The sequence below is a fragment of the Neomonachus schauinslandi genome, chromosome 6, assembly GCF_002201575.2.
Source record: "Neomonachus schauinslandi chromosome 6, ASM220157v2, whole genome shotgun sequence".
NCBI lineage: Eukaryota > Metazoa > Chordata > Mammalia > Carnivora > Phocidae > Neomonachus > Neomonachus schauinslandi.
In genome coordinates this window covers 41,797,710-41,812,679 of record NC_058408.1, presented here as the reverse complement: position 1 = coordinate 41,812,679, position 14,970 = coordinate 41,797,710, and the positions used below count along the sequence as shown (strand labels likewise).

The 14,970-nt window shown below is 48.3% G+C and overlaps 1 protein-coding gene across 3 annotated transcripts in view; it reads right to left on the bottom strand.

The window, feature by feature from the left end:
* The window catches only part of CACNA1E (calcium voltage-gated channel subunit alpha1 E), a 276,327-nt gene extending 264,453 nt beyond the window's left edge, over positions 1 to 11,874 (bottom strand). For all 3 annotated transcript variants that reach the window (XM_021682567.1, XM_021682568.1, XM_021682569.1), the window contains exon 1: positions 11,450 to 11,874. In XM_021682567.1, coding sequence (XP_021538242.1) covers positions 11,450 to 11,715 — 266 coding nt within the window. In that variant the 5' untranslated portion in view covers positions 11,716 to 11,874. The remainder of the gene's footprint in view (positions 1 to 11,449) is intronic.
* Between the last annotated feature and the right edge of the window lie 3,096 nt (positions 11,875 to 14,970).

Sequence of the window (14,970 nt, the reverse complement as noted above, 5' to 3'; positions counted from 1 at the left end):
AGAAAGAGAAATTAAGGGGTCGATCCCATTTACAATTGCACCCAAAGCCATAAGATACCTAGGAATAAATCTAAACAAAGAGGCAAAGGATCTGTAGTCAGAAAACTATAAAATACTCATGAAACAAATTGAGGAAGACACAAAGAAATGGAAAAACGTTCCATGCTCATGGATTGGAAGAACAAATATTGTGAAGATGTCAATGCTACCTAGAGCAATCTACACATTCAATGCAATCCCCATCAAAATACCATCCACTTTTTTCAAAGAAATGGAACAAATAATCCTAAAATTTGTATGGAACCAGAAAAGACCCCGCATAGCCAGAGGAATGTTGAAAAAGAAAAGCAAAGCTGGCGGCATCACAATTCCAGACTTCCAGCTCTATTACAAAGCTGTCATCATCAAGACACTATGGTACTGGCACAAAAACAGACACACAGATCAATGGAACAGAATAGAGAGCCCAGAAATGGACCCTCAACTCTATGGTCAACTCATCTTCAACAAAGCAGGAATGTCCAATGGAAAAAAGACAGTCTCTTCAACAAATGGTGTTGGGAAAATTGGGACAGCCACATGCAGAAGAATGAAACTGGACCATTTCCTTACACCACACACAAAAATAGACTCCAAATGGTTGAAAGACCTCAATGTGAGACAGGAGTCCATCAAAATCCTAAAGGAGAACACAGGCAACAACCTCTTCGACCTCAGCCGCAGCAACTTCTTCCTAGAAACATCGCCAAAGGCAAGGGAAGCAAGGGCAAAAATGAACTATTGGGACTTCATCAAGATAAAAAGCTTTTGCACAGCAAAAGAAACAGTCAACAAAACCAAAAGACAACCGACAGAATGGGAGAAGATATTTGCAAATGACGTATCAGATAAAGGGCTAGTATCCAAAATCTATAAAGAACTCATCAAACTCAACACCCAAAGAACAAAGAATCCAATCAAGAAATGGGCAGAAGACATGAACAGACATTTTTCCAAAGAAGACATCCAAATGGCCAACAGACACATGAAAAAGTGCTCGACATCGCTCGGCATCAGGGAAATCTAAATCAAAACCTCAATGAGATACCACCTGACACCAGTCAGAATGGCTAAAATTAACAAGTCAGGAAAGGACAGATGTTGGCGGGGATGCGGAAAAAGAGGAACCCTCCTACACTGGTGGTGGGAATGCAAGCTGGTGCAACCACTCTGAAAAACAGTATGGAGGTTCCTCAAAAAGTTGAAAATAGAGCTACCACACGATCCAGCAATTGCACTACTGGGTATTTACCCCAAAGATACAAATGTAGGGATCCAAAGGGGTACATGCACCCCGTGGATGGAACTGGAGGGTGTTATGCTGAGCAAAATAAGTCAATCAAAGAAAGACATGTATCATATGACCTCACTGATATGAGGAATTCTTAATCTCAGGAAACAAACTGAGGGTTGTTGGAGTGGGGGTGGGGTGGGAGGGGTGGGGTGACTGGGTGATAGACTTTGGGGAGGGTATGTGCTATGGTGAGTGCTGTGAATTGTGCCAGACTGTTGAATCACTGATCTGTACCTCTGAAACAAATAATGCAATATATGTTAAGAAAAAAAAAAAAGAAGATAGTAGGAGGGGAAGAATGAAGGGGGGGAAATCGGAGGGGGAGATGAACCATGAGAGAGGATGGACTCTGAAAAACAAACTGAGGGTTCTAGAGGGGAGGGGGGTGGGAGGATGGGTTAGCCTGGTGATGGGTATTAAAGAGGACATGTTCTGCATGGAGCACTGGGTGTTATGCACAAACAATGAATCATGGAACTCTACATCAAAAACTAATGATGTAATGTATGGTGATTAACATAACAATAAAAAAGTAAAAAAAAAACAAAACAAGAAAAGAGATGGGACAAGTATAAAAGGACATGGAAACAACCCAAGGCACTAAAGTTGGATAATTCAGTCAGGTCGGGGAAGGAAGAAGAGAATCTGTCAACCTCTTCCTGAGATGCCCATTGGAAACTCTCTTGTAAATCTTTTTTTTTAAATTTTTTTATTATGTTAATCCCCATACATTACATCATTAGTTTTAGATGCAGTGTTCCATGATTCATTGTTTGTGCATAATACCCAGTGCTCCATGCAGAACGTGCCCTCCTCAATACCCATCACCAGGCTAACCCATCCTCCCACCCCCCCTCCCCTCTAGAACCCTCAGTTTGTTTTTCAGAGTCCATCATCTCTCATGGTTCGTCTACCCCTCCGATTTCCCCCCCTTCATTCTTCCCCTCCTGCTATCTTCTTCTTCTTTTTTTTTTTCTTAACATATATTGCATTATTTGTTTCAGAGGTACAGATCTGAGATTCAACAGTCTTGCACAATTGACAGCGCTTACCAGAGCGCATACCCTCCCCAGTGTCTATCACCCAGTCACCCCATCCCTCCCACCCCACCCTCCATTCCAGCAACCCTCAGTTTGTTTCCTGAGATTAAGAATTCCTCCTATCAGTGAGGTCATATGATACATGTCTTTCTCTGATGGACTTATTTCGCTCAGCATAATACCCTCCAGTTCCATCCACGTCATTGCAAATGGCAAGATCTCATTCCTTTTGATGGCTGCATAATATTCCATTGTATATATATACCACATCTTCTTTATCCATTCATCTGTTGATGGACATCTTGGCTCTTTCCACAGTTTGGCTATTGTGGACATTGCTGCTATAAACATTGGGGTGCACGTACCCTTTCTGTCTCTTGTAAATCTTGATGGCTCATTTTCAATGACAGCCTACAGACACAAGCACACCCAGTCAGATGTAATACCAGCTTACTAGTTGGAGAACTTGCCCAGTGAATCCAAAGTTTGCTGAGCTATCAATCCACTTAAAAAAATATGACTTTGTTCTAATCACCACCTGACAGTATGACAATTGTCCAGAATTCATCTCTAAGTCCTAGAGTATTTCTAGAGCTGAAAGGACTGATTTCTAGAACAATGCAGGGATTCTTTTGTTATCTGGTGTAGCTAGAGAAGAACACTTTGGTTAATTTAACAAAAAAAAGTGATAAAGAGCTACCTTAAATAATCAATATGGATTGTAATTTGCAAAAGCTCTGAACACAATAAAGCGCACACACCATTCAAACCATGTTGAACATGATGTAATAAATGCTTCATTGGCGATATTCAGAAAGCACTATGGCATTTTGTGGTGCCTGGGGGCCATCAGAACAAATCTCAATTGTTATTATGCTATAGATCTCTGGGTGCCAATTAATAAAGAATACTATATGATAAAATGCCAGATAACAAATACTGTGTGCTTTTTTCACAGTTCATATTGGGTAATACAGAAACTGGAGTGATCCATAGCTAGATCCTGAAGCCTGTCTTTTACAACCTCCAAATTCGCATGTAATGACCCCACCAGCTATCCAGTGCCCTCACTACCTCCTAGCAACCTCCCCTCCCCATGCTAGGGCCACCCCTGATCCTACAAGTCCAGGTCAGTGCAACACTAGGCAAGAGATCCTTCAGTGATGCTTTCTGTTGGCCAATAGTAACCACCTAATGAAATCATCTAACAAAACTGTACCAGAGGCTCAGTGCAAGTCAGGGTTGCACTAGGTGTGGAAATTAATTAGGGGCGTGTCCTGTGCCAGTTCTCAGAAGAGCCTGCTTGCAGTTATACGGTGCCAATGCCATGTAGCTGCTACTATATCCCAGCTCCCAAGATCATCTGCATTTGACAGCGAAGTCTTGAAGCCTCACTACCTGAACCCAGAGGTCACAGCAAGGCTTCAGGCTGAGAGATGAGAGAAATTTGGGATGGGGACTCTCCTCTGCAATTTGCAAAACTGGCCTTCTCTGAAGGCCCTGCCGGCAGACAACAAAACCACATCAAACAGTGGTTCTCAGAGTACGGTTCCGAGGCCTGCAGCTTTAGCATCACCCGGGAACCTGTGACAAAGGCAAATTCCCAAGCCCTACTTCAGACCTACTGAATCCACAACTCTGGCAGTAGGGTCCAGAAATCTGTATCTTAATAAGCCCTTCAGTAAACCCTGAAGCTTCTGAACCAGTGATGTAGATGAAATGGGCAGTGCATATGTATGACTTCAGCACAAAGAAACTGAGGAATTAGCTTTGATGCTGATGGAAGTCACCCGCTAGAAGGAACGGTCATTGACAAAATAGTAGCAAAACAGTTCCCAACAGCATACAGCTGGAAATTGCCAGGACGCTGGTGAGTGACTGTTGAAAATCCATTTCATGCTTTTTGAGTCTGACCAGCCCCACGAGACAATGGTGTGGAAATTGAGAAAGAGGCACCGAAAGTTTGAAACCCTTCAAACATACAGCCACGTCGCAGGTGGAGAAAAGCTTATGAGGGCTGATTCTCCTCCCTGTCCTGGTTCTCAGAGCCTCTACTCTGGGTCGATGAGGCACACACGGTGTCTTGCATCTCAGCCACAGAAATGATGCCCGAGTCTGAGTATCCCAAGCCTCAGGTCTTGACCCTAGTCAGAGCATTCTTCCTTTCCCCTCTAATCTGTGACTCACCACTCAGCCACATCCTCTTCATCCCTTCTCTAAGGGGGGAGGGGATTCTATAGATGCCCCACTCCCGGCTTTAAGCTTCAGAAAGCTAAGGCTTACATCTGACACAGGCTTTCCAAATTCTCTAGCGATGGAGGGAACAGATGCAGTACACATGCAGCATGACCAAATCCAGCAAAAAATACAGCCTCGAAATTATGCAGAGTTGCAACAGCAATTCAGATCAACCACCCACAGGCAAAAGACCACACCTGGCATAGGGGCCACACATGGCCTCTCCCGGAAGCCCTTCGTGGGCTGGACCACAGGATCCTGTAGCTGGAGCCTAGCCTGGAGTCAGTCACATTCCCAAGCCCTGCCCACCTGCCTCGGGATGAGCTACCACTTTAAAAATGGGTCCTTTTTTTTTTTTTTTTTAAATATTCAAGAGGACTAAGAGTGGAACTGCTTAGTCCTACAAATTTGGAACCCAAAATACAATTAAAAAAAAGACACTCCTAAGAAGTACCCACTGCTCTGCCAGTGTCTTGGATAACTGACACTTTTTAGTCATTCAGTGCCGTTCTCCTTAGTCTGGCCCATTTCTCCCTCTTAAGGACACACCTCCTGGCTGCCCCTTGCTTTCCAGAAATGGTGACATGGGGGTGGCTCATCAGAGTTTATAGCCAAAGACTGGCCAAGGATACAGGGAATGGAAAATTAAGTAAATGTACCTGGGCTATTCAGTGAGCAAAAATACACCACAGACATCTCCCTAACGTAGGACTGACACATAAGAGATGGACCACTAGGTTGGAGAAGCCTAAAACCTCAGGGCTGTACTTTCTGTCCTTAAATCCAAGTGATGGTGGAAACGTGCTGGGGAGCCTCCACACAAGTCCCTACTGTGCAGGTTCAGAATGCTTGGGAGGGGAAGTACCAGCACAGGTCACCAGTGTTTTTATCCCTCCTTGAAAGGGACTGCTTTAAAAACCATATCGTGTTGATGATGGCAGAGGTGACAGGGAGTGGTACACATTAATTTCAGCGGTGGCTCACTCCTTCAAATTCCTTTGTGAATTCCCAGTGAAGTTTGAAAAGAAACAATTAGAGAAGCCTCCTTAGCTCTGTGGCTCAACATTTATTAGCGTGAAGACCTGGAATGACAAGAGCATTCAGAGCGACAAGGACCTGGGGACACAAATATCTTCTAGTTAACCATGTTCTCTGAACAGAGGAGGGGAGTAGCTGCATATTTATGGGGCACCCAGATGTAACAGGACTGAGTAGGAGGCAGTCATTATAAAAGCAGCAGGAAAAAGCATGTAAGAAGAGAGCTTTTCCCCTCCCCTGCTACCTTTCTCTTGTGTCCCAGTCCCACTGCAACAAACAGCAGACGCAGAGGGAAAAGTCGATCTATGAAGCTGGTCCTCAGCAAGAGACCCTGCTTGTATCCAAGAGGAAGACAAATAACCTTCCTTTTCTGAAAATCCTAGGGAAAACCCACACATATAATGAATTATTCACAAAGGCCGAACCTAAAAATGAGAGACGGAGAAATACAGAGAGACGGAAAAGGGACAGAGGACTGCAGAAAGAGAAAGTCTCTCTCCTTGAATAAAAGGGTATTCATCACAGTCACGTCCAGGTTCCCTCTTGCACGTGTGTGTGGTCACTGAGAAACAAACTAAGATCAGCAGAGTGGCCTCTGATGGCTGCCTTCCATGTCTGGGCGTTGGAGACCCGCAGCTTCCCACCCCAGGCAGCCCTGCAAACAACAAAAGGGAGGCTACTGGGTTGTTGGTGGGACCCAAGGAGTCAAGGGTTTGCAGGATTTCTGACAGCTTAGCAAATCTTGGCTCTGTTCTATTTTAACTAAGAACATGAAGATAGAAGGAAACCAGATGTTCCTATAAAGAGGGGGAAAAGCAGCAGAGTTGGAGGGGAAAGAAACCCTACATTTTATACAGCAGCAGCTAAAAAGAGATCAGCAATTCTGGATGGAGCTAATAATTCCAAAGTCTGGATCTCTCAGAAGATAAAAAAACCTGTTCTCATTATTTCCTTCCTCCTCCTTTAATTCATAGTGTGCGTTCCACCTATTGCAAGGGAAAGCAAGTGGAGGGAAGTGGAGAAATGGTGACATGCAAACCAACAGACAACACTATCACGTCCAAGATATTTTCATCTCCATTCTCCAGTCATTTCATTTCTGTCAAACTCCTTCACTCCAGCTTGCTTTCCAGGCTGCAACCCAATTACAACTGGTCCCCACAACAAGTCAAAGCCTGGTTTCCGGAGGAAACGTTACCCACACCTCATTTCAAAGACAAAGCCAATGGACAATTTGGAGACTGTCCTGGGAGGCTCAGAAAATGAAGACCTTTCTCCAGCAGCCGCAGGGCCAGTTACACTCACTATCTGCTTCCGTATCTGCATCGGTGCCCAGGTACACAGAAGATGCGAAGTCTTTCTGTGTAATGTGATCATAGGATATAATTACAGACTTTGTCCTTGTTAGCTGCCACCCTCGGCCCTAATCAAGGCACTCTGACTCATGATCCATTAGCGTTACATCAAACCTGAAATTCTTGCCAAGATTACAGTCTACTATCCTGCAAGGTGCTGTATATTTATAGGCAACCAGAGCAAGAGAAAAGTTTATGTCAAAATGGGAGATGGGAGAACTAAAGTCTTCAGTAATCCTCACCAAAACCCTCCAAAATAAATAGGCAATTTACAATGGGAAATTTACCATAATAAAGCACATAACCTCTGACCCAGAGCTGGAGTCTTTTGAGGCTACAGTGAAATTCTCTGCAACAGGAAATCATGGATGAATATCTACAAGTTCATTATAATGAGCTTTCAACATCTCAGTGGCTGCAAACACATTTGATCTTCCTACTTTAGACCCTTTACATTTCTGCATGAAACATGTGATTCCTGCTGAGATGACCCACATCATCGGTGGGGGAAAAAAAATCTCCCACTGCCCATTAATGGCACAGAGCCCCAAATCAGACATCCCATTTCTTCCCCTCATCCTCTGACCTAAAAAAAGTGCAAACAAGTGTGGGGCATCTCACAAACCATGAGGGAGACCTTGTGTGCGTCCACAGAGTAACTGAGCCTGGGCATGGAAAGGTGAGAGCTGGTAAGCATATGGCACAGTGAACGTGGGATGACATTCAGAGCAGCCAATTCCCTGAGAAAAAGAGAATCCTTTTATTGTTACATCTATTAGATGAGCAAGAAAGAAATAGAGGTATCATATAAAATGCAACATCACATTTTAAATCAGATTAGCATTTTCAAAAAGGTTATGGTATCCACTGCAGAAAAGAGTGCCATAAGAAAATAAAATTATCTCCCTATGCAGATGTAGCTTCCAAGAAAAATGAAACACATTCAGAGTGGGCTGTAACTTACCACCATCTTTCATGCCAAATCTGGGTTATCTTGGGCATTTCTTTCCATAGGAACTAGACTTTCCCTATTAAATAACTGGAGAAGTTTACCCCACCCACCCACCCAAGCCAGAGGGTCCTACCAGTATAAATTAAATAATTCCTTTCCCTTAACTGATCTTTTCAGGCCAGTTTGTTAAAGACCAGTAATATACAGTGTGAAGAGGAGCTAACATAACACACAGAAGTGCTCATTTCCTCCTAGCTCCACAGTGACTTCCTACAGCCCATAAAAGATGTATAAGCCTCAAAGACATAGTGCACAGATAATCAAAGTCCTCAAGCATGTTACATGTTCATATGTCAGTTCAAAGCGGGCGGTCTTAACCCATGTTCTGAACAATCTTCTTTTTTTTCCCCCAAATATCTGGCCCTTATAAACAGTAGAGAAGTACTTCCCAGACTTTAATGTTCATACTAACCACCTGGGGATCTTATTAAAATGCAGATTCTGACTCAGTAAAATCTGAAGTGGGGCTCAGGGTTCTGAATTTTTAACAGGCCCCCAGGTGACAGGGATGTTGCTCTGTGCTCTCTTTGAGAGGCAAAAACCTAGAAGATTTAGTTCACCTAGAACTAAGACCCCTCCCTTCAGGCATGCTGACATTTCTGAAGGACCCCATTAAAATAATAGCTAGTGTTTACTGGGTAATCAGGAATGTTTTAGGAACCCGACATATGTTAGGTCATTTAATTCTCTCCCTAACTCATGATTATCACCCTCATTTTACAGATAAGGAAACTGAGTCGCAAAGTAAGGAAGTAACTTTTCAAGGTCACAGAGCTGGTGAAGGAACAGGGATTTGAACGCAGACAGCCCGGCTCCCAAGTTTTCTGGCAACCACTGCTCACAGTGACTCCCAGGAAGAAAAAGGGAGAGATTTCCGGAAGCTGGATGTCTAGGTAGGAAGGAAAGTGAGACTAGGATCTGAGATGCAGTACTGGAGAAAAAGCAGAACCCACAGAAGCAGTGTTTCCACATGGTCACCACCAGAGGCAATATATACTTGTCAGTCAGTCACGTTGCACAGCGAAGAGAAAAAAAGCAACATGGTGTACTTTAAATTTTCCAACAGGGCTCCTCTACACACCTTAGCAGATGTTCTCTGAACACTGTTACAACAGCCTAAGTGCTGCAGAACCACTGCGAAACTTCCAACGACGGGGACAGAAGAGACCCCTGGGACCCAGCTCTCAGCCGAGGCACTGAGTACGACGCTGAAATCAACTCCCTATTCTCTCCTTTGACTCTCTCTGGTTCATCCTGGCCAAAGACAAGGAAAGGGCGGGGTAAAAACCACTGTCGCACCTTGCGCTCGCAACGCCTGGTAGAAAGGCGGTGTCTGCAGCGGAAGCGAAAATGTGAAAAGCGCCGACCGCGTGGTCTAGGAACCGAGCTTCATTTCCCAGCCCCAGAGCCTGGGCCCAGCCGGAAGTGCCCGTGGTGCCCAACCGGCTGGTCGCGGAGCCGCGGACGCCTGGGGAGTTTCGGTGGCGCTGTCCTAGGTGCCAACGTTGGCTGCTGGCACACTTTGCCACCCGCGGCGCGGCGGGGCCGCTTTGTCTACCGCAAGGAAGCCCAAGGGCGCCTGAGTTAACATGCCCCTAAGAGAGGAGCACAGTAAAGCAGCACCTGGAGGGTGGGGAATTTTAGAGAATTGTACAAGGCAGATGGGGGAGCGGGGCCCCGCTAGAGAAATCAGTAGAGATCTGACTAGAGGAGTGTTCGCAGCCCAGCCGCGGCACGCAACATCATGAGATCTGTCCGCTTTGTGCGGCGCACCGACAGGCGGGAGGGACTGCAGGGACCGGACCCTTCCTCCTCTCCAGTACCCCCACCCTAGATACGTTCAACTCGGGCACGGAATGACCCCGAATCACTCTGTGGGGGTGGGAGGAGGAGGGGAGTGCAGAGAGGAGGAGAGAGGAAGCCCAGCCAGGGGTGGTTGTGGGAGGATTTGAGCAGCAGCAGGAAGAATATCTGCTTAGAGATGCTCCTTCGTTTCTAATGAGGGGTGCTGCCTAGAAGCACCAAGCGCCAGCCAATGGCAGTGCTGCTGAGGCAGGGAACTAGGGAGGAAGGAGGGGAAGGCCAGAGACCGGGGTGAGGGTAGCAGGGAGATGCCCAAGCCCTAGGGGAAGCGAGCCACGTGCCTCACTGATACTAGAGACCCAATGCAGCTCAGCTGCCTCATGATGCACACCTGGAGGGAGGGGGTGGGGAAAGAGGATAGAGAAGAAGAGGAGGGGCCTCCTTTGCAGGTGCATCCTTCCCAAGAAATGTCTTTCCACAAGCATCAAAGTCCCATGTCTCCAAGCCTACCCCCATATTTACCACCACCCCCCTGGCTTGCTTCTTACCAAGCACCCTCCCCACCCCCACCATCCCGCAATTCCTAAAGACCTTGCCAGATGCCCAAATTCTTAGTGAAGAACAAGGCAGCGAGATGCCTAATCAGCAGCCTGCATTTGGTGCACTTGATTAAACCTGCAAAGAAGCTCCTTTGATGCCTGTTCACCCCGACACCGCCACCATGAGAGACGCCACCAGCTCTCTGTGGAGAGCAGTTCCTTTGGAGGTAGGGAAAGACAGATTGCTTGCACACCTCTGGGCTCAGCTGATGCAGCCCTCAGCTGAAGAATTCAGGCCCAGCATATCAACCTGAATCTTGGGCCCTAGGAGAGCACTCAGCTGGGTCAAGCATTCAGAGGCAGGGGCACCCAACCGGACTAAGAAAATGATGAGCTCTGATGAGCTGTTCTTCTCTGGCTGAGAAGAGAACTCCAACTCTGAGGTGTCTGGACTGGATCATTAGAGATTACCTCCGCTGACACATTCATTCACTCCACTCTCAGTGGAACTTAAACTCAGTCCCCAGAGTTAGCTGGATCCCCAGCCAAATGGCTGTTTTATTTATCCATTCTGTCTATTTGTCTACAGGGTTTTGGCCCAGACTCTTGAAGCTTCTGAACTGATAAATCCCCCAGGGAGCCTTGACTTCCCCAGGGGCAGATAGTGCGGGTGTCTCCCCAGCTGGTGGGGATGGGGACAGAGGGGGGGGCTTTGAGGGAGGAAAAGGGGGAGTGAGAATGAAAGAAAATCTTGAGATTAGGGGCAACCCATTCTATATTAAGGGCCTTGGGGGCCTGGGAATCAGACAAAGCCCAGCCCAGAAAGGGGCAGACAGCAACACCATGCACCCAGGGACGCTACAGATTTCCACATAGGAAAAATAAAAAAACCAAAAGTCTTACCTTGAAAAGCACCCGTGCCCACACTGGCCTCTACAGCACCAAGCTTGCCCCTTAGGCACACCGAAGTAAAGAGTGCACTTCAGCAAAGGGGCAAATTGGCACCAGGAAGGGGATGGGGGATAAATTCCATGCTAGATTTCCCCCCTTACCCAAAGAAATGCAAAGGGGGAGAGGGCAAGAAAGGATATGGCCAATCGATGAGCTTCTTGGCGTATTTCCTGACAATGTTATCTTCTCCGAAGATGAACAGGGATCTGTTGACGGTGAAACAGTTCTGCCGGACGGGAATGGGGTTGTACAAAGCCATAGTCCGCGCCCTCTGCGCTTTCGACTGCTTGTAGGCGGCCGCCGGCCCGGAGGCCGGCACCGGGGTTCCTTGCCGGTTCCTGCTCTGGTCCGAGTCTCCATCGCCCGACCCCGGCCTGCCGACCACCGCCTCCCCGAAGCGAGCCATCCTGAAGTTTAAACAGACAGAAGACACACAAAGGTGATCGCGGCCGAACACCCGCACACAGCAACAAGCAGAAAGACACACGGAGACTCAGAGCCGCATCCAGCCGAGCGCGGGGACCACCGCCTCCGGGGAGCCTCGCGAGCTCTTGGAAGAGGCGGCAGCAGCAGCCCCGCCGCTCCGAACTGTTGAATCTAAATACAACCTCTGCGAAGCTCCATTCCTCAAGGAGGAAAAAAAAAAAAAAAAAAAAAAAAAACACGGGGGGGGGGTTTGGGGGGGTCAAGTTTTTGGGGGAAATTTTTTTTTTTTTTTTTTTTCAAAATGCCAGTGTGTGGTGGCATTCAGGGACTGAAGAGGAGAGGGGTGGAGTAGGCTGCTCTTCAAACATAGCTCCTCTTCTGGCAGACGCACCACCTAGTTCTGGAAGAGAGGCAGGCACCGGCCCGCTAGGTAACAGTTTGGTGATTTATTGGGGGTGGGGGTTGGGGAGGAAGGGAAAAATGAAAACAAAAGAACTTAAAAAAAAAAAAAAGATAAGGACGGGGTTATGGTGACATGCTTTATAACGCCAGCCCCAGCAAGTCCATCTAAGAAATTCCACAGCCAAGACTTGGGTCTTTAAATGTGCCAGCACAGACGCATCCAAAGGTTGACAGAGAGGGAGGGGGGAGAGCGATATTGAGGTTCCTGCGCAAACCGCAACGCCCAAAATATCAAAATAAAAAGTCAATCCAACCGGAGAGGGACAAACGACTTCAAAGCTCCTGCGCTTGGGATAGAAGTTGAGCAGCATCCAGAGAGCAGCGAAGCCCCAGTGCCAGCATCCTGCCTGAGCGCTCGCCGCCGCCGCCACCGCCGCCGCCTCCCCGGATCAGCATGCAACAGCGATCCGCGGCTGCGCCGGGGCGAGGGCGGGAGCGGGAGCGGGCGGGCGGGCGAGCACTTGGGCGAGGGAGGAACAGGTTGCAGGCGAGCCTAGCGGTGGCCTGGCACGGGAGTTTTCCAAGGACCGAACTTCCTCCTGAACGGCTGGGTTTCTTCTGTCACTCGGACAGCCCCACTCCCGGGAAGCAGAGGAGAATGTGGGGAAGGAAAGGGGAAGGCGAGGAGCGGAGAGCGAGCGGAGCGCAGAGGCGCAGCGAGGCGCGCGCTGGAGCGCCAGGAGAAGCGGGGGCGGGGCCGGCGAGGACAGGAGGGGCGGGGATGGAGCCGGAAGGACCTCGGCCGACCGCGGCTTCAGGGGCCTGGGAAGCGAGGCTGGTTTGGCTTCGGGATTTATTTAGCCAGAGGGTAGGGGGCCACCGCTGCAGAGGTCCAGCGAGAGTCGCCCCTCCCCAAGTAACGCCGAGAGGAGAGAAGCGGGCGCAGCGGGCGGCGCGGCACCGTCCCCGCAAGAGAGCCGAGCCCAGGCCCGGCGGGGGCGCACGCGCGCACGCACTCGCGCCTTCCGTCCCCGCCTAGGCGCCCGCCGGTGCTGTGCCCCGCGCAGTGCCTGCCCTGAAGGTTAGTCGAAGCCTTTGCGCCCTGCGCGCCGCGCACCAGGGCCCAGTCGCTGCTCCTCCTCAGCTCCCAGTCTCCGAGGAACGCTACCCAGGGATTTCCGCGGAGAAGGCGGCACCCTCTCCCCATCTCCCCACTTAGCAACCCGCAGGCCCCGTGAGGCACGCTAGGACCTCTGGGGGCTCCGCACCCGGGTGTTGGTGCCAGCTCCGCGTGGGAGCTTCTGCCCTCCCCCTGGCAAATGCGATCTGGGGCGGCCTCTTGGGTTCAGCTCTCGCGGAGCCCTGCGCATCCATTTCTGGAAGACTGGTCCAGATATTGGGGCCATAGATGGTGAGTTTGGAGCTAACACTACCTTTCTCAAAGTCTTAACAATCAGGGGGATCCTCCCACCCCTATCTTTTACCCATAAATCGGCTCCACTGACTTCCTCAAATCCACCCCATTAATGAAGAAAAAAACAATTTGTATCTGAGCTGCATAAGTGGAAAAGGTGGACTCCAAGACCCGGAGAAAGAGTCCCTAGCTTTAGCAACCAAGCCCTTCTCCACAGGTGACTCAGTGGTTTGAACTGAGCACAGGACCGGCTGCCCCCTTCCATGTCTACACTAGCTGGAGCACACTTTACTCTCCTTTTTCCAGTGTAGGCTCAATACACAGCTCTATCCAAATCCTCCCCACCTAAGCAATGTTAGAGAAGGGGAAGGGGGCGGCTGAGGAAGGAAACAAAGAGACTAAAACCTGGAGGTTGGAAACCATGGGTGAGTGTGGCTTCACATGTGTGAAAGGCTGTGTCTTTGTGTGTGAGAATAACTGATGGGAAGGGTGATAACATCTGAGTGAGAGGCACGTGTGTTCCTGTGTGTGTCTGTGTGGGCAAGGCCACGTGAGCACTGACACACATCTGGATGAGAATGTATGTGAGTGTATGTGTGAAGGGAAATCCTCTGGGTACTGGAAATCCAAAGGAATGGTGTCCGTGCTGCCCTTGGGACATCATATTGACCTTTTGATTCAGGGTGGCCCATTTCAGTCCAGCTTACTATGCAAGGTGTGTCCATTCTAATTAGTATTTTGATTTCACATTACTGCCTTATTCTGTCATTCTACCTCCCTTTACTTGAAGACCCTTTTCTGTCTGGATACCTGGTCAGAAGTGAAAGGGGAGGCAGTGCTATGAACCACGAAGCCCCATCAGCCTGTTTAGTTATTCACAATGGTCACAAGTGTCTGTCTCACTAACCCTGTAAACTGTGCAGATTAGAAAGGGCTTGCAGAAGTGATCAAACCCATGCTTTCAGGCAGGACCATAATCCATAGCACAAAATTCATTCACATCAATCATCTGATAAATATTTTTGAGCACTAGGCACTGTTGGCACTGAGGATGCCAAATGAAGAAAATAGATGACCAAAAAAAAAAAAAAAAGTGTCCTCTTCTTGGATTAAATTAGATTCTACAACCTTACCAGCCAGAATGCTTGATAGACCTCATTCTCACACTACAACTTCACCTCTTTCCCCTGGGTCCTGGCCTTGGCAGGCGTCGGAGTGGTATGCCTGTTTGTTCATGCTCAGAGGAAGCAGGGCTCTCTAAGCTTTACCGTCTGGAAGAGGCTCTTGGAAGATCTGGAACCTCCAGATCTGGGTCTTCAATGCCACCCACTCAGAAGAGAGGCGGTACTAATCCCCTTCCCTCTCTCTACAGTGTCCTGTGTTCTCTGTGGCTGTTGTAATTCTTTAGAGACCTAGGTT